Source organism: Microchirus variegatus, assembly GCF_963457635.1.
Source record: "Microchirus variegatus genome assembly, chromosome: 10".
Lineage (NCBI taxonomy): Eukaryota > Metazoa > Chordata > Actinopteri > Pleuronectiformes > Soleidae > Microchirus > Microchirus variegatus.
Window position 1 is genome coordinate 721,138 of NC_139811.1, and position 23,888 is coordinate 745,025.

The 23,888-nt window shown below is 44.2% G+C and overlaps 2 protein-coding genes across 5 annotated transcripts; one reads left to right on the top strand and one right to left on the bottom strand.

Moving 5' to 3' along the window:
* Positions 1–864: 864 nt before the first annotated feature.
* Positions 865–5,418, top strand: jmjd8 (jumonji domain containing 8; the record flags this gene model as incomplete). The annotated part of the gene is made up of 9 exons (XM_083896456.1): positions 865–959; positions 2,068–2,163; positions 2,390–2,438; positions 2,613–2,709; positions 3,507–3,575; positions 4,098–4,217; positions 4,338–4,405; positions 5,095–5,229; positions 5,338–5,418. The coding sequence occupies 9 exons, from the start codon at positions 865–867 to the stop codon at positions 5,416–5,418; spliced, it is 810 nt and encodes a 269-aa protein (XP_083752582.1).
* Positions 5,419–5,762: 344 nt separating this feature from the next.
* Positions 5,763–15,385, bottom strand: amdhd2 (amidohydrolase domain containing 2). Of its 4 annotated transcripts, none has more exons than XM_083897042.1 (12): positions 15,224–15,385; positions 14,990–15,136; positions 13,743–13,842; positions 12,342–12,478; positions 11,871–12,010; positions 11,715–11,769; positions 10,438–10,650; positions 10,051–10,139; positions 9,827–9,971; positions 6,835–7,110; positions 6,424–6,525; positions 5,763–6,313 (listed from the first exon to the last, which is right to left on the bottom strand). In XM_083897042.1, exons 3-12 carry the CDS (start codon positions 13,823–13,825, stop codon positions 6,234–6,236), a joined length of 1,320 nt encoding a protein of 439 aa, XP_083753168.1. In that variant the 5' UTR covers positions 13,826–13,842; positions 14,990–15,136; positions 15,224–15,385; the 3' UTR covers positions 5,763–6,233. The 4 variants fall into 4 exon arrangements, with proteins under 4 accessions (XP_083753168.1, XP_083753170.1, XP_083753169.1 ...); XM_083897044.1 differs by lacking the exon at positions 14,990–15,136 and having other exon boundaries at positions 6,835–6,903; positions 7,003–7,110; positions 15,137–15,385; XM_083897043.1 differs by lacking the exon at positions 14,990–15,136.
* Positions 15,386–23,888: the final 8,503 nt, after the last annotated feature.

The window sequence follows — 23,888 nt, forward strand, 5'->3', positions numbered from 1 at the left end:
TTTTCAAAAATTCATGAAAATTATTCCTTAAGAGATATGCAAATATTTTCAACAGATCCTTGTTCAGGGTGATAAAAACTATTATGATGGTAAATTTGAAGTAATTTCGAGATACTTTTTGTTTTTGAGACTAAAGTCAGCTCACTGTCAAAGTGAATTAGGATAAATGGATCATTTCCTGATTTTCAAAAATTCATGAAAATTATTCCTTAAGAGTTTTGCAAATATTTTCAACAGATCCTTGTTCAGGGTGATGTCGACTATTATGATGGTAAATTTCAAGTCATTCCGAGATATTTTTTTTTTTTTGAGAAGAAACTCAGTTCACTGTCAAAGTGCATCAGGGAAAATGGATCATTTCCTGGTTTTCAAAATTTCATTAAAATTTCTCCTTAAGAGATTTGCAAATATTTTCAATGGATCCTTGTTCAGGGTGATGCCGACTATTATGATGGTGAATTTTAAGTCATTCCGAGACTTTTTTTTGTTTTGGGGATTAAACTCAGCTCACTGTCAAAGTGCATCAGAGCAAATGGATCATTTCCTGATTTTTAAAAATTAATCGAAATTATTCCTTAAGAGATATGCAAATATTTTCAACGGATTCTTGTTCAGGGCGATAAAGACTATTATGATGGTAAATTTTAAGTCACACACACACGTATGGTATGCATATTATATATATATAAATATTATTTTTCTGTCGAGTATTAAAGTAGTAAAAGTTCCCACGGGCCTTGAATGCAGCACACGGTCACGTGTTCAGTGTGCTGTGCTCTGATTGGTTCTCAGAAAAGCAGCCGTTTGCCGTCAGACCGGTGTCGTTTTCACGGAGCTGAGCCGGTTTTTCAGTCCCGGGTGAAGATGAACCGGACTGCGCTCATTCTGCTGAGTCTCTGCCTGGTTCTGAGGGCGGAGCCGCGGCTGGAGCCGCAGCGGGAGGACGGAGGCGGCGGCTGGTGAGTGTGGAGCTCGTGGAGCTCGTGGAGCTCATACAGGAAGTCCTGAACCATCCCGTAAACTTCAGTTTCACCAAAAACAACTGCTTTCCAAGTCACTGGTGAACGGCAGTTTGTCTCTGTGTGTGACTCCGCCCATCATAGTGTGACTCCGCCCATCAAGGAGTGACCCCGCTTATCAGGGTGTGACCACGCCCATCAGGAAGTGGCCCCGGTTTTCGCCCTATGCCAGCTGAGATTAGCTGCTTGTGCTTTACCTGGTTTAGCTTTAGCTGTTTTTGGTGTATTAGCGTTAGCTGCTTTTGCTTTAGCTACTTTAGCTTAAGCTGCGTTTGCTTTAGCTGTTTTAGCGTAAGTTGCTTTAGCTGTTTTTGGTGTATTAGCGTTAGCTGCTTTTGCTTTAGCTACTTTAGCTTAAGCTGCGTTTGCTTTACCTGTTTTAGCGTAAGTTGCTTTAGCTGTTTTTGGTGTATTAGCGTTAGCTGCTTTTGCTTTAGCTACTTTAGCTTAAGCTCCGTTTGCTTTACCTGTTTTAGCGTAAGTTGCTTTAGCTGTTTTTGGTGTATTAGCGTTAGCTGCTTTTGCTTTAGCTACTTTAGCTTAAGCTCCGTTTGCTTTACCTGTTTTAGCGTAAGTTGCTTTAGCTGTTTTTGGTGTATTAGCGTTAGCTGCTTTTGCTTTACTACTTTAGCTTAAGCTGCGTTTGCTTTACCTGTTTTAGCGTAAGTTGCTTTTGCTGTTTTAGCTTTTGCTTTACCTGTCTTAGCTGCTTTAGCTACTTTCTCTTTACCTGGTATAGCTTTAGCTGTTTTTGCTGTATTCGCTTTATCTGCTTTTGCTTTAGCTTTAGTTGCTTTTGCTTTAGCTGCTTTTGCTTTAGCTGTTTTAGCTTTAGCTGTTTTTGCTGTATTAACGTTGGCTGCTTTTGCTTTTGCTACCTTAGCTTGAGCTGCTTCTGTGTCGTCACGGACACAACCGTGTAGCCTGAGGGTTAATGACAAACAAATATGGAAGAAGCGAAATTAGACTAAGAAAGTACGCTGTAATATTATATATATTATATATTATAATACTTTCTAAATGACCAATGGTCTGCCTCCGTGTTCAGGTCGTTGAATTCGGACGTGAGTTTGGAGGACGACGGTCGCTGTGACGTGGACGTGGTGGACGCTTCGTCGCTCTCATATCAACACTTCCTCGAAAGGTTTGATCGACTTTTTTTACAGCGTGTGTGTGTATTTATAAATATTATATTTTAAATTAATATGTGTATATAAGTTTTTTTCCACATTTACTGTCTGGTGAAATGAACGCAATATTCTATAGATGTGGATAAATGTAGATAGGGGGCGCTGTCACAGAGTGGAGCCCCTGTTACTGTCTTGACTCATGAGGTCACTTCCTCTTCCTCTTCTTCTGTGGTTTCTCAGATACGCGTACAGTCGACCCGTCGTCCTCCGAGCTCTGACCAATAACACGGTGTGTTATTTTGGCCAATTTTCTTTGTTAAGCTCAATAACTCGTTATTAAAAAAACAATTAAATAAAAAGTTTTATCTTTTGAAAAAGTGTCAGATAAATAAATAAAAATCTTTGTCGTAAAGAGACAAACGTACGAGACGTTTGGTAACATTTGTCCGTCCTGTTGTTGCAGAACTTCCGGCTTCTCTGCTCGAAGTCTACGTTGCTGCAGGAATACGGCGGCAGGACAATTCGTCTGAGTACTGCTAACACGTACTCGTACAGGAAAGGTACGAGGGGCGTGTCCTCATCACAGTCACAGAGGGGCGTGTCCTCATCACAGTCACAGAGGGGCGTGTCCTCATCACAGTCACAGAGGGGCGTGTCCTCATCACAGTCACAGAGGGGCGTGTCCTCATCACAGTCACAGAGGGGCGTGTCCTCACCACATTCACAGTTCGGCGTGTCCTCACCACAGTCACAGAGGGGCGTGTCCTCAACACAGTCACAGAGGGGCGTGTCCTCATTACAGTTAGAGGGGCGTGTCCTCACCACAGCCAGAGGGGCACGTCCTCACCACATTAGTCAGAGGGGCGTGTCCTCATTACAGTTAGAGGGGCGTGTCCTCACCACAGCCAGAGGGGCACGTCCTCACCACATTAGTCAGAGGGGCGTGTCCTCATTACAGTTAGAGGGGCGTGTCCTCACCACAGCCAGAGGGGCACGTCCTCACCACATTAGTCAGAGGGGCGTGTTCTCAACACAGTGATAGAGGGGTGTGTCCTCATTACAGTTAGAGGGGCGTGTTCTCAACACAGTGATAGAGGGGTGTGTCCTCATTACAGTTAGAGGGGCGTGTTCTCAACACAGTGATAGAGGGGTGTGTCCTCACCACAGTCATAGGGGGCGTGTCCTAATCAGTCAGGGGGGCGGGAAAGTCCTGGCACATTTTGTGCAAGTGTTTTAAAGCTCATGTTAAACTCTTGTGTGCTTACAGAAAAGTGTCCAGCAGGGGGCAGCAGCTCAGCCATGTTGATTTACTGTTAAATGAGTCCCTTACTCACTCGCTGTGTTGATTGTGTTGCAGTGGACGTGTCTTTCCAGGAGTACGTGGACGTTTTCCTGAAGCCTCAGTCCTCTGAGGTCCTGGGGAACGGTGAGTTCTCTGTTCATTATGATCATCCATGGTGTGAGGACATTGGTCAAACACAGACGTCCTCACAGACGTCCTCACAGACCTCCTCACAGACCTCCTCACTAACGTCCTCACAGACGTCCTCACTGACGTCCTCACTGACGTCCTCACTGACGTCCTCACAGACGTCCTCACAGACGTCCTCACTGACGTCCTCACTGACGTCCTCACAGACGTCCTCACAGACGTCCTCACTGACGTCCTCACAGACGTCCTCACTGACATCCTCACTGACGTCCTCACAGACTCACAGACGTCCTCACAGACGTCCTCACAGACGTCCTCACAGACGTCCTCACTGACGTCCTCACTGACATCCTCACAGACTCACAGATGTCCTCACAGACTCACTGACGTCCTCACAGACTCACAGACGTCCTCACAGATGTCCTCACTGACGTCCTCACAGACTCACAGACGTCCTCACTGACGTCCTCACAGACGTCCTCACTGACATAGTGACTGTTTTGTCCTCTTTGACAGACACTCTTTACTTCTTTGGAGACAATAACATGAGCGAATGGCAGAGTCTGTTCCTGAACTACGAGGCTCCTCCCTTCGTCCTCCCTCTGTCCACATCAGCTTACAGCTTTGGAATCGCAGGTGAGCGATCAGTGACTGCCCTCTAGAGGAAGTATGGTGTTAACGTGTAGGTCAGAGACAAACTCTTTTTGTGTCTTTTTGTGTCTTTTTGTGTCTTTTTGTGTCTTTTTGTGTCTTCAGGTCCAGGAACAGGAGTTCCCTTTCACTGGCACGGACCTGGATTCTCTGAGGTCATCTATGGAAGAAAGGTGAGAGGGTGAAATTAATGAGTGAGTGAGAGGGTGAATGAGTGAGAGTGAATGAGTGAGAGAGTGAATGAGTGAGAGGGTGAATGAGTGAGAGGGTGAGTGAGTGAGAGGGTGAGTGAGTGAGAGGGTGAATGAGTGAGAGTGTGAATGAGTGAGAGGGTGAATGAGTGAGAGGGTGAGTGAGAGTGAATGAGTGAGAGTGAATGAGTGAGAGAGTGAATGAGTGAGAGGGTGAATGAGTGAGAGGGTGAGTGAGAGTGAATGAGTGAGAGAGTGAATGAGTGAGAGGGTGAATGAGTGAGAGGGTGAGTGAGAGAGTGAATGAGTGAGAGGGTGAATGAGTGAGAGGGTGAATGAGTGAGAGGGTGAATGAGTGAGAGGGTGAATGAGTGAGAGGGTGAGTGAGAGAGTGAATGAGTGAGAGGGTGAATGAGTGAGAGGGTGAATGAGTGAGAGGGTGAATGAGTGAGAGGGTGAATGAGTGAGAGAGTGAATGAGTGAGAGAGTGAATGAGTGAGAGGGTGAATGAGTGAGAGAGTGAATGAGTGAGAGGGTGAATGAGTGAAAGGGTGAGTGAGAGTGAATGAGTGAGTGAGGGTGAATGAGTGAGTGAGTGAGAGAGTGAGAGGGTGAATGAGTGAGTGAGTGAGAGGGTGAGGTCAGTGACAGTGTGATGTCTTTGTCCTCAGCGCTGGTTCTTGTCTCCTCCTGATAAAGAACCTCATTTCCACCCTAACTTCACAACTCTGTCCTGGATCAGAGACGTTTACCCCAAACTGTCTGAGGACCAGCGTCCTCTGGACTGTACCATCCGTCCAGGAGAGGTGGGGTCCACTGTCTCATTCAGTCACAAAGAGAGGACATTTAGACAAAGCGAGGACATTTAGTCAAAGTGTCCCTATAGATGAGGACATGTTGTTGTGTCCCTGCAGGTTCTGTATTTCCCTGACCGATGGTGGCACGCCACGCTCAACCTGGACACCAGCGTCTTCATCTCCACCTTCCTCGGCTGACTGACCTCCAGGACCAGGACGTCCAACTGTCCACGTCCAGCTTTGCCACACAATTTTTTTTACCCCGTCATTTTGAACTTAAAGGGACAGTTGAGGTTTTTTGTATGAATGAGTGAGTGAGTGACACAGTGAGCCCTGGTCAACAGACACAGACACAGACACACACACAGACACAGACACACACACACACACACACACACACACACACACACACACACACACACACAGACACAGACACAGACACAGACACACACACACACACACACACACACACACACACACACACACACACACAGACACAGACACTGACCTTCAGACATCATTCTTTAATAATGTGACTTTAAAACAGTTTGTCGGTGATTTCTCGTCTTTTCTCTTGTGTTTTAGTTGAAGTATAAGTACATACTTTATATATACTGTGTGTACTTTATATTATGAAGTATATAATGAAGTTTTTTCTAAGTACAAAAATGAATGAAATTGAAAATATCAGTCAGTTTGTTGAACTGGATGAACACATGAAATGTAAATAAAATGACTCCTGATAATTCTCTCTCTGGATTAAACGAAGCACATTTAAAACTCCTGTTTGTTCAGGTCAGTGCTGACTGCGCCCCCTGCTGCTGACAACCTGAACTCCACTAAAGACTCATGTCATCAAATCTACGTCAGTTGAAGTCTACGATGTTTTAAGGGCATGTTCACGTCGTCGTAGACTTGAACTGACGTAGACTTGATTTTGATGGTAAACACAGTTTGGTTCTGAGGTTTGTGGCTCTGTGGGAAACGGCGCCCTCTTCAGGCAGCTCTCTGTTTTACAGCGGTTTCCTCCAAACTTCCTCTCCTGAGATGTAAGTCGCTTTGATGTTGAGGCCGTCGTCGCACAACGTCAGGTCTGCGAAACACACAAGCAACACTGAACACCTGTGTGTGTGTGTGTGTGTGTGTGTGTGTGTGTGTGTGTGTGTGTGTGTGTGTGTGTGTGTGTGTGTGTGACCTGCTGACCTGCATCTGAGCCGTAGTCCAGGTTTCCTTTCCTGTGGCTGATTCCCAGAAGCTGAGCTGGATGAAGTGAAGCAGCTTCTAGAGCTTCTTCTACACTGCAGCCTGTACACACACACACACACACACACACACATTAAACTAATGCACACACACACACATTAACATAATGCACACACACACACATTAACATAATGCACACACACACACATTAACCTAATGCACTCCCTAACCCTAAACCAGGTCTCAACCCTGATAAAGTCTTCTAAATTTGTGAGGACCAGACAAAAATGTCCCCACAAAGATATGAAAACTGACTCCAAACTAAAACAGGACGTCACCTTAAGCCCACACTACACCAGTCCCGCCCCCATGGCCCCGCCCCTCAAACTCGTCACACACACACACACTCACCTGTAGCTTGTCTGAAGTGTCTCAAACACATGTCCATGGTGGCGATGCTGCCGCTGAGCGTCTTCGTGCCTGAGACAGAAACGACGAGGATAAAACGTCTGAATTCATGGATTGATTTCAAACGTCTGAATTCATGGATCGATTTCAAACGTCTGAACAAAGCTGCACCTGCGATGTGGGCGTGGAGACCCTGGATCTCGATGACCTGCTGACCCAGAGTGTGACGGCCGGGGGGAAGACCCATCGCCGCGATGGCGTCCGTCACCAGCACCAAACCTGAACAATTCAAACACAGCTCACACCTCTGACCACCAGGTGGCATCGTTACAGTAAAACAACACGCACTAAAAAAAAAGGTTTGGTCAATAAAGAACATTCTTTTTTCATTAAATGATTTGATTCTTTGGTCCAAAATGTCATCATCATCATCATCATCATCATCATCATCATCATCACCTCCATCATCACCTTCATCATCATCATCATCATCATCATCACCTCCATCATCATCATCACCTCCATCATCATCATCATCACCTCCATCATCATCATCATCACCTCCATCATCATCACCATCATCATCATCATCATCATCATCATCACCATCACCATCATCACCTCCATCATCATCATCATCATCATCATCATCATCACCATCATCACCTCCATCATCATCACCATCATCATCATCATCACCTCCATCATCATCACCATCATCATCATCATCATCATCATCATCACCTCCATCATCACCATCATCATCATCATCACCATCATCATCATCACCATCATCATCATCATCACCATCACCTTCATCATCATCATCACCAACATCACCATCATCACCATCATCATCATCATCATCATCATCACCTCCATCATCACCATCACCATCACCTTCATCATCATCATCACCAACATCACCTTCATCATCATCATCACCAACATCACCATCATCACCACCATCATCATCATCATCACCATCACCTTCATCATCAACATCACCAACATCACCATCATCACCATCATCATCATCATCATCATCATCACCTCCATCATCACCTTCATCATCATCATCACCAACATCACCATCATCACCATCATCACCATCATCATCATCATCACCACCATCATCACCATCACCTTCATCATCAACATCACCAACATCACCATCACCATCATCATCACCATCATCATCACCTCCATCATCACCATCACCATCATCATCACCATCACCATCATCATCATCACCTCCATCATCATCATCATCATCACCTCCATCATCATCATCACCTCCATCATCATCATCATCACCTCCATCATCACCTTCATCATCATCACCTCCATCATCATCATCACCATCATCATCATCATCATCACCATCATCATCATCACCATCATCATCTTCATCATCATCACCATCATCATCATCACCATCATCACCTCCATCATCATCATCATCATCACCATCATCACCTCCATCATCACCATCACCATCATCATCATCACCATCATCACCTCCATCATCATCACCATCATCACCATCATCATCATCATCACCTCCATCATCACCATCACCATCATCATCATCACCTCCATCATCATCATCATCATCACCATCATCACCATCATCATCATCATCACCTCCATCATCACCTTCATCATCATCATCATCATCATCACCATCATCACCTCCATCATCATCATCATCATCATCACCATCATCATCACCACCATCACCATCATCATCATCACCATCATCACCTCCATCATCATCATCACCATCATCATCATCATCATCACCATCATCATCATCACCATCATCATCTTCATCATCACCTCCATCATCATCATCATCACCATCATCACCTCCATCATCACCATCACCATCATCATCATCATCATCATCATCATCATCATCACCATCATCACCATCATCATCATCATCACCTCCATCATCACCTTCATCATCATCATCATCATCATCACCATCATCATCTCCATCATCATCATCATCATCATCACCATCATCATCACCACCATCACCATCATCATCATCACCATCATCACCTCCATCATCATCATCACCATCATCATCATCATCATCACCATCATCATCATCATCACCATCATCATCTTCATCATCACCTCCATCATCATCATCATCACCATCATCACCTCCATCATCACCATCACCATCATCATCATCACCACCATCATCATCATCACCATCATCACCATCATCACCATCATCACCATCATCATCATCATCACCTCCATCATCACCATCACCATCATCATCATCACCTCCATCATCACCATCACCATCATCATCATCATCTCCATCATCATCATCATCATCATCACCATCATCATCATCACCATCATCATCACCACCATCACCATCATCATCATCACCATCATCACCTCCATCATCATCATCACCATCATCATCATCATCATCACCATCATCATCATCATCTTCATCATCACCTCCATCATCATCATCATCACCATCATCATCATCATCATCACCATCATCATCATCATCTTCATCATCACCTCCATCATCATCACCATCATCATCATCACCATCATCACCTCCATCATCATCATCACCATCATCATCATCATCATCACCATCATCACCTCCATCATCATCATCACCATCATCATCATCATCATCACCATCATCATCATCATCTTCATCATCACCTCCATCATCACCATCATCACCTCCATCATCACCATCACCATCATCATCATCACCACCATCATCATCATCACCATCATCACCATCATCACCATCATCACCATCATCATCATCATCACCTCCATCATCACCATCACCATCATCATCATCATCATCACCTCCATCATCATCACCATCACCATCATCATCATCATCATCATCATCATCATCACCATCATCATCACATCATCATCATCATCTTCATCACCATCACCTGACAGTAGAAGGTCAGTGTCTGACCTGAAGGGTGCGCTCTGTGGGCGATCCTCAGAGCAGCAGGGTTGGTGTGGATCCCGTCTGCGATCAAACCGTAGAACACTGTCCGTCCTGCAGGGACCTGGTCACTGGTCAGCAGACCCACGATACCTGGGTCCCGATGGTGGAACTGGTTCCAGACGAAGAACAGAAGAACATCAAGATCTTTATATAAATAGGATGAAGGATGAGGATGAAGAGCATCTCACCGGCAGCATGGCGTTGAACAGATGTGTAATGAAGGAGGCTCCATGTTTGACGGCGTCTTCAGCCTGAGACAAGTTAGCTACAGAGTGACCTGTGAGGAAACAGCTGTTCTTAACCTGATCTCAGAGAACACAGTCGGAGAACCTCAGACGTGGAGGAGCTGAAGGTCGTGGTTTGATGAAGCTAAAAGGACAGAGATCCTCTGGAGTCTCCACAGCTCACAGTTGTCTCTGAAGACACTGGTTGTCCCCTCATCAAGGGTCAAGACCACAGACCTAAACCACATCCTCCTCCATCTGAGGTTCAGCTTGGTCTGTAGAGGAGAGTGCACCCCCTGCTGGTATGAAACCTCATTCATCGTCAAAACAAAGAGATAAATCAACGCTCACCTAACGACACAGTGATGCCCCGCCTACAGAGCTCCCTCACCACCGATTGGCTGCCAGGAAGCTCAGGAGCGAGTGTTACCATGGCAACGTTGTCCAGGCTGCCGTAGGCCTCAATCAGGTCCTCGATGCCTCCAGACTGAAAGGTGCTGAGATATTTCTCTGGATGAGCTCCTCTCTTCTCCACACTGATGAACGGACCCTCAACATGAAACCCTGACAAAGACGTGAGGACACAATGTCCACTTTACGTCCACTATCAGGTGTTGGTGTGTGAGGTGTGAGGCTAATGTAGCTGTTTGATGTTAGCGGCTAATGTAGCCAGATGTTGGAGCGTTTGCAGCTAATGTAGCCAGATGTCGTAGCGGTAGCCGCTAATGTTGTAGCACTAGTGGCTAATGTAGCCAGATGTTGTAGCGTTAGCGGGTGGGGTAGCCAGATGTTGTAGCATTAGCGGCTAGTGTAGCCAGATGTTGGAGCGTTTGCAGCTAATGTAGCCAGATGTCGTAGCGGTAGCCGCTAATGTTGTGGCACTAGTGGCTAATGTAGCCAGATGTTGTAGCGTTAGCGGGTGGGGTAGCCAGATGTTGTAGTGTTAGCGGGTGGGGTAGCCAGATGTTGTAGCGTTAGCAGCTAGTGTAGCCAGATGTTGTAGTGTTAGCGGGTGGGGTAGCCAGATGTTGTAGCATTAGTGGCTAGTGTAGCCAGATGTTGTAGTGTTAGCGGCTAGTGTAGCCAGATGTTGTAGTGCTAGCGGCTAGTGTAGCCAGATGTTGTAGCGTTAGCAGCTAGTGTAGCCAGATGTTGTAGTGCTAGCGGCTAGTGTAGCCAGATGTTGTAGCGTTAGCGGGTGGGGTAGCCAGATGTTGTAGTGTTAGCAGCTAGTGTAGCAAGATGTTGTAGTGTTAGCAGCTAGTGTAGCCAGATGTTGTAGTGTTAGCGGGTGGGGTAGCCAGATGTTGTAGCGTTAGCAGCTAGTGTAGCCAGATGTTGTAGTGTTAGCGGGTGGGGTAGCCAGATGTTGTAGCATTAGCGGCTAGTGTAACCAGATGTTGTAGTGTTAGCGGCTAGTGTAGCCAGATGTTGTAGTGCTAGCGGCTAGTGTAGTCAAATGTTCTAGCATTGGTGTTTGATGTTAGGGGCTACTGTTAGCTGCTAATATAGCCAGATTTTGTAGCGTTAGCAGCTAATGTATCCAGATCTCGCAGTGTTAGCGGCTAGTGTAGCCAGATGTTGTAGCATTAGTGGCTAGTGTAGCATTGGTACGTAGCTCCACTCACCAAGAACTCCGGCTCCATGTTTTCCTCCATTATGAACTTTGACCTGAGGCAAAACCTGAAACCGTTAAACCAGAGGAGAATCACAGAATGTTCAGTGTGTGGGATTTAGCGGCATCTGGTGGTGATGTAGCATATTGCTGCTGTGTGGGTGTTGACCTTGTGGTAGACGTGGTATGGAGACGTGACCAGAGTCGGACAGAAGGACGTCACGCCGTTCTCCACGATCTTTTTAGCTACGATGGAAACGCCGCGGCTAACGTCGTCTGACGCCTGAGAGAAATCTACACCGTGTCCTCCTGAGGGACGAAGACAAGGACACATGAGTGTGTGTGTGTGTGTGTGTGTCTGTGTGTGTGTCTGTGTGTGTGTCTCTGTGTGTGTCTCTGTGTGTGTCTCTGTGTGTGTGTGTGTGTGTGTGTGTGTGTGTGTGTCTCTGTGTGTGTCTCTGTGTGTGTGTCTCTGTGTGTGTCTCTGTGTGTGTCTCTGTGTGTGTGTGTGTGTGTGTGTGTCTCTGTGTGTGTCTCTGTGTGTGTGTCTCTGTGTGTGTCTCTGTGTGTGTCTCTGTGTGTGTGTGTGTGTGTGTGTCTCTGTGTGTGTCTCTGTGTGTGTGTGTGTGTGTGTGTGTACCGTTGATCTGGACGTCTATAAACCCTGGAGAGATGATGTTTCCTTCACAGTTCACTCTCTCGTCAGCGTAACCCTGTTCATCAAAGAATAATCTCTCTGGATCTAAAATCCTGCCTTCACGCACCCACAGGTCCTCTCTGCATACACACACACACACACACACACACACACACACACACAGAGAGAAATACACACACACACACACACACACACACACACACACACACACACACACACACACACACACACACACACACAAAATAAGACATTTGAACTTAGTGATGGATCAACAATCATCTGTGGACTTTGGTGTGTGTGTGTGTGTGTGTGTTCTTTTACTTGCAGCATACTGAGGACCAGTGAGGGTTTTTTACCAACAAAGTGAGGACATTTTTACAAAGTGAGGACATTTTGTCCGGTCCTCACTTTGTTTTTCGTTGAAATCACTTCCTCAGGTTGTAAACATGTTATAATCAACACAAAAACCTGTTTTCCAGCCCTGGTGTTTCACACACTTTTTGCTCTGGGGCACCACCTGCAAACATTTTATTGTACTGCAGTAAGTAGTTCTTTATAGATGTCATTTGTGAAGTGTATTTACTGTGTATTTTACAGTGTATTTACTGTTTTTTTCCACAGTTTATTTACTGTGTATTTATCAGTGTATTCACAGTGTATTTTACTGTTTATTTACCGTGTATTTACAGTCTATTTTATAGTGTTTTTACAGTGTATTGTCATTCTCAAACCTTTGTAAATATTTGTAATTGTGTTGATTTACAAAGTGGAAATGCTGGTCCTCATTTTGTCAGCACTACCCGGTCCTCAATATGCAGCAAGTACAAGAATGTCTGTGTGTGTGTGTTCTTGTACTTGCGGCATACTGAGGACCAGTGAGAGTTTTTAACCAACAAAGTGAGGTCATCTTTACGGAGTGAGGACATTTTGGCCGGTCCTCACTTTGTTTTCATTTAAATCACCTCCTCAGGTTGCTATAACATGCTATACTTAATATGTCAACAACAAAAAAGTATCGTATGACTTTTTTTGTCAAATGTTGTACCAAATTTTTTTTATCAAAATGTTTTTAAAATTTTGGACAACATGATATAGTATGATGTTTTTGTCAAATGTTGGATGACATAGTATAGTATGACTTTTTGTGGTACTGCGACCAGTAGTTCTTTATAGATGTCTTTCTTGAAGTAGATATGTGTAATTGTGTTGATTTATAAAGTGGAAATGCTGGTCCTCACTTTGTCAGCAACCCAGTCCTCAGTATGCAGCAAGAACAAGAACGTGTGTGTGTGTGTGTGTGTGAATGTGTGTGTGTGTGAATGTGTGTGTGTGTGAATGTGTGTGTGTGTGTGAATGTGTGTGTGTGTGAATGTGTGTGTGTACCTCTGCAGCTTGTGATCTCTCAGGATTCTGCAGTTGACAAACTGAGTGATGGGAGCATCAGACACTGATTTGTTGGACGGCATGTCTCCTCTGTCTCTGTCTGAAGAAATAAAAGTGGTTTCTTAAGACAAATAAAACATTTTCTTAAATCAAACATAGTCTCTGTTGTGAATTCAAACCCTAATAATAAGGACACATGATCACTGACTGGATCATAATCAACTGTCCCTTTAAGCACACACACACACACACACACACACACACACACACACACACACACACACACACACACACACACACACACACACACACACACACACACACACACACACACACACACACACACACACTCTTGTACTTGCTGCATACTGAGGACTGGGTTGCTGACAAAGTGAGGACCAGCATTTCCACTTTGTTAATCAACACAATTACAAATATCTACTTCATGAATGACATCTATAAAGAACTACTGGTTGCAGTACCATAAAATGTCTGCAGGTGGAGCCCCAGAGCAGAAAGGGCTGGAAAACTTTTTGGATTTTTTTTTTTTTTTACATTTTTGGTCAAAAATTTGACAAAAACGTCATACTATACTATGTCGTCCAAAATTTGAAAAAAAAATTTGACCCAAAATTTTTGGTCCAAAATTTGACAAAAACGTCAAACAATTATGTCGATCAAAATTTTAAAAAAAAAATTGACCAAAAAATTTTGGTCCAAAATTTAAAAAAAACGTCATACTATACTATCTCGACCAAATTTTTAAAAAGAATTTGGCCAAAAATTCTTGGTCCAAAAATTGACAAAAAACGTCACATTATACTATGTTGTCCAAAATTAAAAAAATAAAATAGGATCCAAAATGTTTGGTCCAAAATTTGACAAAAAATGTTTAACTATGTTGACCAAAATTTGAAAAATCTTTGACAAAACATTTTTGGTCCAAAATTTGACATGACGTCATACTATACTATGTTATCCAAAATTTGAAGAAAAAAAAAATTGACCCAAAACTTTTTGGTCCAAAATTTGACAAAAAAATAGATTATTTTTTTTGACAAATTGAGTATAGCATGTTATAGCAACCTGTGATTTCAATGAAAACAAAGTGAGGACCGACCAAAATGTCCTCTCACACACACACACACACACACACACACACACACACACACACACACACACACACGCACACACGCGCGTTATAAAACATTTAAATATTACGTTTATTATCCTCTATCAAATATTACCTCCCGTCTTATCACTTTGACCTCTGACCCCGTGTTTTTCCACTCGCTGATAAAGTGTTTGGACTCTTTTCTGAACGTTCACATCCCAAACTCCATTTAGAAATCGGTCAATTTCAGACTTTTAAGCGTTAAACTCGGTCTACGAACCTGGAAAGAAGACGAAGTGAAACCTCGGAGAACAAATGTCATCCAGTGAGTGATTCGGCATCAATAACACGTCAATAAAACACTCACTTTTCTCTTATTCCTTCGTTATTAACGCGTGTTCAGTCGTCAGCGCGAGACTAACTTCCGCCAGAAAACACACGCAAACTCCATGAAACTTCGCTGTTTTTCGACCCGGGTTTGGCAGCAGTTTGTTCGGCATCTGCTGCGGAGTCTGCGGAGGAGTCAGAGTTTAATGTTCACAGGAGTTTGATCATGTGACGAGAAACACACACAGGAAGCGGATGGAGTCACGTGACAGCCGGAACTGCAGGTCAGCTGACCAGAAAACAGCTGACTGCGGCTGCACGTGACTTTTCTGTTTCAGCAAAACAAAGCGGAAACTGTTTTATTATTATTTTATCAGACTTTTGTCTGATAAGTATGTAAAACACACACACACACACACACATGCACGCACGCACACACATGCACGCACGCACACACACACGCACTGCTATTTGATTGACCTCAGTGACACACAGTGACCACAGGAGGCAGCAGAGGAGTGACTTCTCACACTGACATAGCTGTTATTAAATGACGCAGCTGTAACTCTGACCAGCAGGTGGAGCCAAAGGATAACTGTTGTTGAAAGAGTTCAGGGCCTGTGACCTTTGATGATGTCATCACAAAGACGTGGTTGCCATGGCAGCAGTGAGGCGTCTCAGTGTGTCCTGACAACAGGCCATCCCATAACTACAGAGAGAGATTCATGATTGACTCACTGCTGCTGTGAAGAAGTGAAGAAGAAGAAAGTGTGATGTTATTGACACGGACACAAAATACATGAGATGAACTCAGATGATGTTGCTGCCCTGACCTTTGACCTGGACACACAAGAAGAAGAACAACATGCTAACAGCTAGCCACAAGCTCTGTGACCTCTGACCTGTGAGTTTAGGTCTAACGTACGACAAAGTCAGAAAAAAGAAGGATTATACAAGTTCACACTGCCAGGAAGTGCTGCAGCAAACTCCGCCCACAGCCCCACCCCCCAGAACACACACACACACACACACACGCACACACACACACGCACACACACACAGACACAGACACACACACACACACACACACACACACACACACACACACACACACACACACACACACACACACACACACTCACAGACTCACATCCATTCCTGAAAGTCAACAATAAAGCATGTTTCCAGTAAAGCAGATGCTTCCCCACGTCCTGCTCGTCGTCATGGAGACGAGAGTCTGAGGACAGTGACGCCCGGCCGGGCCACCCATGAGGAGAGAGAGAGAGAGAGAGAGAGAGAGAGAGAGAGAGAGAGAGAGAGAGAGAGAATCAAAGTGTGTGAATATGAGTGAAGGACGTCTGTGTGAGGACAGACAGAGACACAGAGACAGTAGCTTTGTCTCTTTGTCTCTTTGTCTCATTCACGGCTGCTTAACTCATGACTCTGAGGACGAGTCTTTTCAGAGACTTTAGCTCTTAATCCTCTGCTTTTCACTGGCTACGTCTGCTCTGTGTCAGCTAACTGTTAGCTAACTGTTTACGCTAACTGTTTGCTAACTGTTCACACTAACTGTTCGCTAACTGTTTGCTAACTGTTCACACTAACTGTTCGCTAACTGTTTGCTATAACTGTTCACACTTACTGTTCACACTAACTGTTCGCTAACTGTTTGCTATAACTGTTCACACTAACTGTTCGCTAACTGTTCGCTAACTGTTCACACTAACTGTTCGCTAACTGTTTGCTAACTGTTCACACTAACTGTTCACACTGACTGTTTGCTAACTGTTTGCTAACTGTTCACACTAACTGTTCGCTAACTGTTTGCTAACTGTTCACACTAACTGTTCGCTAACTGTTTGCTAACTGTTCACACTAACTGTTCGCTAACTGTTCGCTAACTGTTTGCTAACTGTTCACACTAACTGTTCGCTAACTGTTTGCTATAACTGTTCACACTAACTGTTCACACTAACTGTTCGCTAACTGTTTGCTCACTGTTCACACTAACTGTTCGCTAACTGTTTGCTAACTGTTCACACTAACTGTTTGCTAACTGTTCACACTAACTGTTCACTAACTGTTCACACTAACTGTTCACACTAACTGTTCGCTAACTGTTTGCTAACTGTTCACACTAACTGTTCGCTAACTGTTTGCTAACTGTTCACACTAACTGTTTGCTAACTGTTTGCTAACTGTTCACACTAACTGTTCGCTAACTGTTTGCTAACTGTTCACACTAACTGTTTGCTAACTGTTCACACTAACTGTTCGCTAACTGTTCACACTAACTGTTCACACTAACTGTTCGCTAACTGTTTGCTAACTGTTCACACTAACTGTTCGCTAACTGTTTGCTAACTGTTCACACTAACTGTTCGCTAACTGTTTGCTATAACTGTTCACACTAACTGTTCACACTAACTGTTCGCTAACTGTTTGCTCACTGTTCACACTAACTGTTCGCTAACTGTTTGCTAACTGTTCACACTAACTGTTTGCTAACTGTTCACACTAACTGTTCGCTAACTGTTCACACTAACTGTTCACACTAACTGTTCGCTAACTGTTTGCTAACTGTTCACACTAACTGTTCACACTAACTGTTCGCTAACTGTTTGCTAACTGTTCACACTAACTGTTCACACTAACTGTTTGCTAACTGTTCACTCCTCTCTGTGTCTCAGCTCAGGCCTGTTTACATTCCTCTCAGTGTTTGTCTGATCCCTGATGTGTGTGTGTGTGTGTGTGGGGGGGGGGGGGCGGGGGGGGTAATAGTTGTAGTGTAAAGATTACCCCCCCCCACAGACTAACCCTGCTGTAAAGAGAACAGGAATGATGAGTCGTAAATTTAACCAACGTCCTGCTCAGCCATTAAGTGTGTGTGTGTGTGTGTGTGTGTGTGTGTGTGTGTGTGTGTGTGTGTGTGTGTGTGTGTGAAAGGGAGACCACACTGTGTGATGTCATGTCTTGCGACAATTACTGTGGTTGTATAAAGAGAAAACAAAATGGCCACCAGCGTGAACACAAAAGTTTACACTTTAACAAAAGACTTGAGTCGTAAAATCTACGTCAATGATGTCTACAGAAGCACTCACTCTGCCACACCAAAGTCACTCACTCTCCCACACGGGCAGAGTGAGTGACTTTGGTGTGGGAGAGTGAGTGGTTTACAAACGTCTGTCTAACAGTGAGATAAAGATCTTAGACTTAAACTGACACTGATTTTTTGTTAAAGTTGCTAAATTGGCTGGCGGCCATTTTGTTTTGACTCATACATATATGAAATATAAAATGACGTCGTGTCACAGAAGATTCTCTCTGAGGTTTCTTTGGTCATCAATGTTTTTTTTTGTTGCTCTTTGTTGTCGTCACTGGCTCAGTGTTGTGTTGCCTCGGTAACAGAACAATGGTCTGTAAACACCAGAGTCAGTTACCGGGCAGATTCTCATCTTACAACGACATCACACTCTTTGTTTCCTGTCTCTGAAACTAACTAAACATTTGAAAAAGACGTGAAATGATCTGAGAGAATCTGTTCAATCTTAGTCCTGAATAAAACACATAGAAACAGTTTAATGACACAGAAATTGTACTAAACTGAATTGAATGACTCATATATTTTATTTATTTTATAGTTTATGAATGGGTGAATAGAGTTCCACATGCTAACAGCTAGCCACAAATAATTGTCATTGTGTACGAGAATCAAAACAAACTGAAATAACAATAATCATCAGTTTTTAAGTCTGTTAGCAGGTGTTAGCTGCTGTTAGCTGCTGTTAGCCGCTGTTAGCAGGTGTTAGCTGCTGTTAGCAGGTGTTAGCTGCTGTTAGCCGCTGTTAGCAGGTGTTAGCTGCTGTTAGCAGGTGTTAGCAGGTGTTAGCTGCTGTTAGCAGGTGTTAGCTGCTGTTAGCAGGTGTAGCTGTGGACTGTGTTAGCAGGGATCGTTGTTTCATGACACAAATGTCTCTGAAGTCACCTTCAGGCTGTCTCCCTCTGCAGCGCCACACACAGGCCTGACACGTGTACTGCACACAAACAGCGTCCAGAGCGTTTACTGAGGACAAAGAGGACAAAGACATCGTTTACATTTCTTTCTGTTTCCGTGAGGACACAGTTTCACACACACACACAGTTTTCCTGGCTATTGTTTCCTTGTTGTTACACAGAGTGTGTATTGCTGACTAAGCCTGTGATGGATGTCAGATTACCCCTCTGTGTGTGTGTGTGTGTGTGTGTGTGTGTGTGTGTGTGTGTGTGTGTGTGTGTGTGTGTGTGTGTGTGTGTGTGTGTGTGGTTTGGTGACAGTTGGACATCTGAGGACAGTTTTGTGAACCTCACTTTTTCTTTGAGAAGAATTTGAGTGAGTTTATAAACTCTCTATATTTAGATGTTTTCAGGATGTTAATAAAGAACATTGTTGTCTTTGACTCTTCAGTGACGACGCTCTCTGACCAATCGGAGGCCGGCAGACTGATGACATCACAGTTTAGTATCAAAGCTGTCCTGCTGATGGACGTCGTCCTCTGTTCAACATGTGAAACACTTTCAGTTTGTAGCGTTTGAACAAACAGTGAAGGATCAACGTTTCAGCAGAGGCTCAGTTTACCTGCAGCAGTGGTCAGGTTACATCTGACCAGCTGCTAATGTCTGAGCGGGGGGGACGGGGACAGAGGGACAGAGGGACGGGGGGACATCAGAGGGTGAGAGGGTGAGTGGTAGTTTAGTGGTAGTTTAGTAGTAGTTTAGTGGTAGTTTAGTGGTAGTTTAGTGGTAGTTTAGTAGTAGTTTAGTGGTAGTTTAGTAGTAGTTTAGTGGTAGTTTAGTGGTAGTTTAGTAGTAGTTTAGTGGTAGTTTAGTGGTAGTTTAGTGGTAGTTTAGTAGTAGTTTAGTGGTAGTTTAGTGGTAGTTTAGTGGTCGTTTAGTGGTAGTTTAGTGGTAGTTTAGTGGTAGTTTAGTAGTAGTTTAGTGGTAGTTTAGTGGTAGTTTAGTGGTCGTTTAGTGGTAGTTTAGTGGTAGTTTAGTAGTAGTTTAGTGGTAGTTTAGTGGTAGTTTAGTGGTAGTTTAGTGGTAGTTTAGTGGTAGTTTGAAAGCCAAAGGTTTCAGCGTCTCACGTCTTTACTTTCAAACGTTCACTGAAGTCGATCGTAATCGTCTGAACACACGAACCATCCTGGGTTTAGGGGTTGGGTCTGTGAAGCTCCGCCTACTTCCCAAAGCCATGAGACAACAGTCCTGATGGTGGCGCTGCAGTGTTATGATATTAAACCTTGTGGTGAGTTTAGTTTCATCTTTTAGCCCAAAATAAGTCACGGTTTTATGTTGAAGTTTGTTTGATGTTACCATGGTTACACCGGTGTGTCCTTTACTTCCTGTCATTCAAACACAGGTGTTTCCTTTAAAGCAGAATCTTTAGTGGATTAATCTGAACAGTTAACGATAATCCTGAGCATCATTCAGACTGACACACTTCAGTTAGGGTTTGGTTTTTATTGTCAAAGAAAAGTGGAAAATCAAATAAAAATGCTAAAGTAAAAGAAAACAAACAAACAGTGTCTGCGACTTCACCGACCAATCACGAGGGAAGACGCCATTATCACGCTTTCTAAATGTTACTGATGGAGGAGAGAAGGTAACTGATGGAGGAGAGAAGGTCACTGATGAAGGAGAGAAGGTCATTGATGAAGGAGAGAAGGTCATTGATGGAGGAGAGAAGGTCACTGATGAAGGAGAGAAGGTCATTGATGAAGGAGAGAAGGTCATTGATGGAGGAGAGAAGGTCATTGATGAAGGAGAGAAGGTCACTGATGAAGGAGAGAAGGTCATTGATGGAGGAGAGAAGGTCACTGATGGAGGAGAGAAGGTCACTGATGAAGGAGAGAAGGTCATTGATGAAGGAGAGAAGGTCATTGATGGAGGAGAGAAGGTCACTGATGAAGGAGAGAAGGTCATTGATGAAGGAGAGAAGGTCATTGATGGAGGAGAGAAGGTCACTGATGGAGGAGAGAAGGTCACTGATGAAGGAGAGAAGGTCATTGATGGAGGAGAGAAGGTCACTGATGGAGGAGAGAAGGTCACTGATGAAGGAGAGAAGGTCATTGATGAAGGAGAGAAGGTCATTGATGGAGGAGAGAAGGTCATTGATGAAGGAGAGAAGGTCATTGATGAAGGAGAGAAGGTCACTGATGAAGGAGAGAAGGTCATTGATGGAGGAGAGAAGGTCATTGATGAAGGAGAGAAGGTCATTGATGAAGGAGAGAAGGTCATTGATGGAGGAGAGAAGGTCACTGATGAAGGAGAGAAGGTCACTGATGAAGGAGAGAAGGTCATTGATGGAGGAGAGAAGGTCACTGATGGAGGAGAGAAGGTCATTGATGAAGGAGAGAAGGTCATTGATGGAGGAGAGAAGGTCATTGATGGAGGAGAGAAGGTCATTGATGAAGGAGAGAAGGTCATTGATGAAGGAGAGAAGGTCATTGATGAAGGAGAGAAGGTCACTGATGGAGGAGAGAAGGTCATTGATGAAGGAGAGAAGGTCATTGATGAAGGAGAGAAGGTCATTGATGAAGGAGAGAAGGTCATTGATGAAGGAGAGAAGGTCACTGATGGAGGAGAGAAGGTCATTGATGGAGGAGAGAAGGTCATTGATGGAGGAGAGAAGGTCATTGATGAAGGAGAGAAGGTCATTGATGGAGGAGAGAAGGTCACTGATGGAGGAGAGAAGGTCACTGATGGAGGAGAGAAGGTCATTGATGAAGGAGAGAAGGTCATTGATGAAGGAGAGAAGGTCATTGATGGAGGAGAGAAGGTCACTGATGGAGGAGAGAAGGTCATTGATGGAGGAGAGAAGGTCACTGATGGAGGAGAGAAGGTCACTGATGGAGGAGAGAAGGTCATTGATGAAGGAGAGAAGGTCATTGATGGAGGAGAGAAGGTCACTGATGGAGGAGAGAAGGTCAATGTCTCAACATTCAGAGAAACCACATGTAAACACATGTGAGCGCCACCTGCTGCTGAGAGCCAGCCTGAGACAGAGAGGCTCACGCTCTGTGATCACAGAAGAGCTTAAGTCTACAACACTCACTCTCCCACACCAAAGTCCATAGAGGAAATCAGTGATTTTAGCTCACAGGGACACCGGAGCTGCTGGTCCTCTGCTGCCTCGTGTGGTCACTTTGTGTCACTGAGGTCAATTTGAACAAAGGTTTTCAAAAGCCGAATTGACAAAATCAGATGTTAAAATCACTGGTTTACTCTGGTGTGGGAGAGTGAGTGACTTTGGTGTGGGAGAGTGAGTGACTTTGGTGTGTGAGAGTGAGTGGTCTGTCTCACAGTGACTTTATTTCAGAGTTTTCTTGTCAGAGCAGACTGTCAGAGGTGGATGATGGATCGTCCTCAGATGTTCTTCAGAAGGTCAGTTGTTCATTAACCAGGCGTCGCCTCACGTTCCTCACATTTAAAGCTCTAAACGGTTGTTTTTTGTTTTCCTGGATCAGTTCTGTGTGAAGCTTGTGTGTCCTTGACTTCACTTCATATCTACGCTAAAGACGTCAGAGAAGAAGAGGAAAGACACCACGTCAACACAGAGAACATCTTCACTTCCATCGTTCTAGCTAAACTGGTTCTAAAGAGTTAGTACAAAAAACAACAACACACAAAAAAGCTAAACGCTAACACGCTACATCACGCCTACACCAAACATCATTTGGCAAATATGTTGTTTCTCAGTGGTTTGTATTTCAGTCCGGTTCCGATGGCGTCCTGACGACAGAACCGCGGCGTCTTTAACGACGTAAACAGACTCCGCGCCGCGTCGTCCTCAACGTTCCAAACGGTAAAACTCTGCGGCGGAATCCGAAGATTTGGTTGGAAACGACGTAACGAGAAGAGTCAAAGAAATGAGTTTGTGTTTTTATTATCGTTGGTTTTCTCACAAGAGCGAACAAGTGCTTTGTACTTTGTACGACTATTAATATTATTATTGTTGTTGTTATTGTTGTTATTGTTATTCTTAGTGCTGTCAATCATGTCTTTTTAACGTTAATCTACACTTGGACATTGTTGGCGTTGATTCTAGTGTCGGACGTCGCGCTCGCGACTCTTCAGTGACGACACTCTCTGACCAATCAGTGACCGGCAGAGTGATGACATCACAGTAAGAAGTGTGTGATGGAAAAGAGCCAAAACTTGTTCTTTGGATATTTGAATAATTTGTGATTGCAGGAGATGATGTGGTTGTAGTACCACAGATGGCCACAGGGATGAATTGGCAGTGAGGCAGAGTTGCTCTCAGAGATGACTGTCGTAAATTAGCCGGTGTTGCTAAGTGATGCTAGCACTGTGTGTTCGCCGTTTGTGGGTGAGCGAAGTTTAAACACAAAAGAAAGGTGATTTGATTGGCTAGCCCCTGTGTCGGAATGTTTGCATAGCACGATTTGATTGGCTGGTGCTTTTGCTGCCGCCGCCTGGTGCTGCTCGGAAAACGTGGAACAATTGTCACCACGACGCAGTCTGGAGTCTTTTCATGGTTCATGTGATTCAAAGCAGTTTTGTTGATGAAGATGAAGATGATGTTTCCGTGGTATCTTAGCTCAGGAGACATCGTGAGTACAGATCCAACACGAACAGTAAAAAAATATTCCTCAGTACATTTGTGAAGGTTTTTAGAAGAAAACCAGGACCAGGGAAGATGTTGTCCC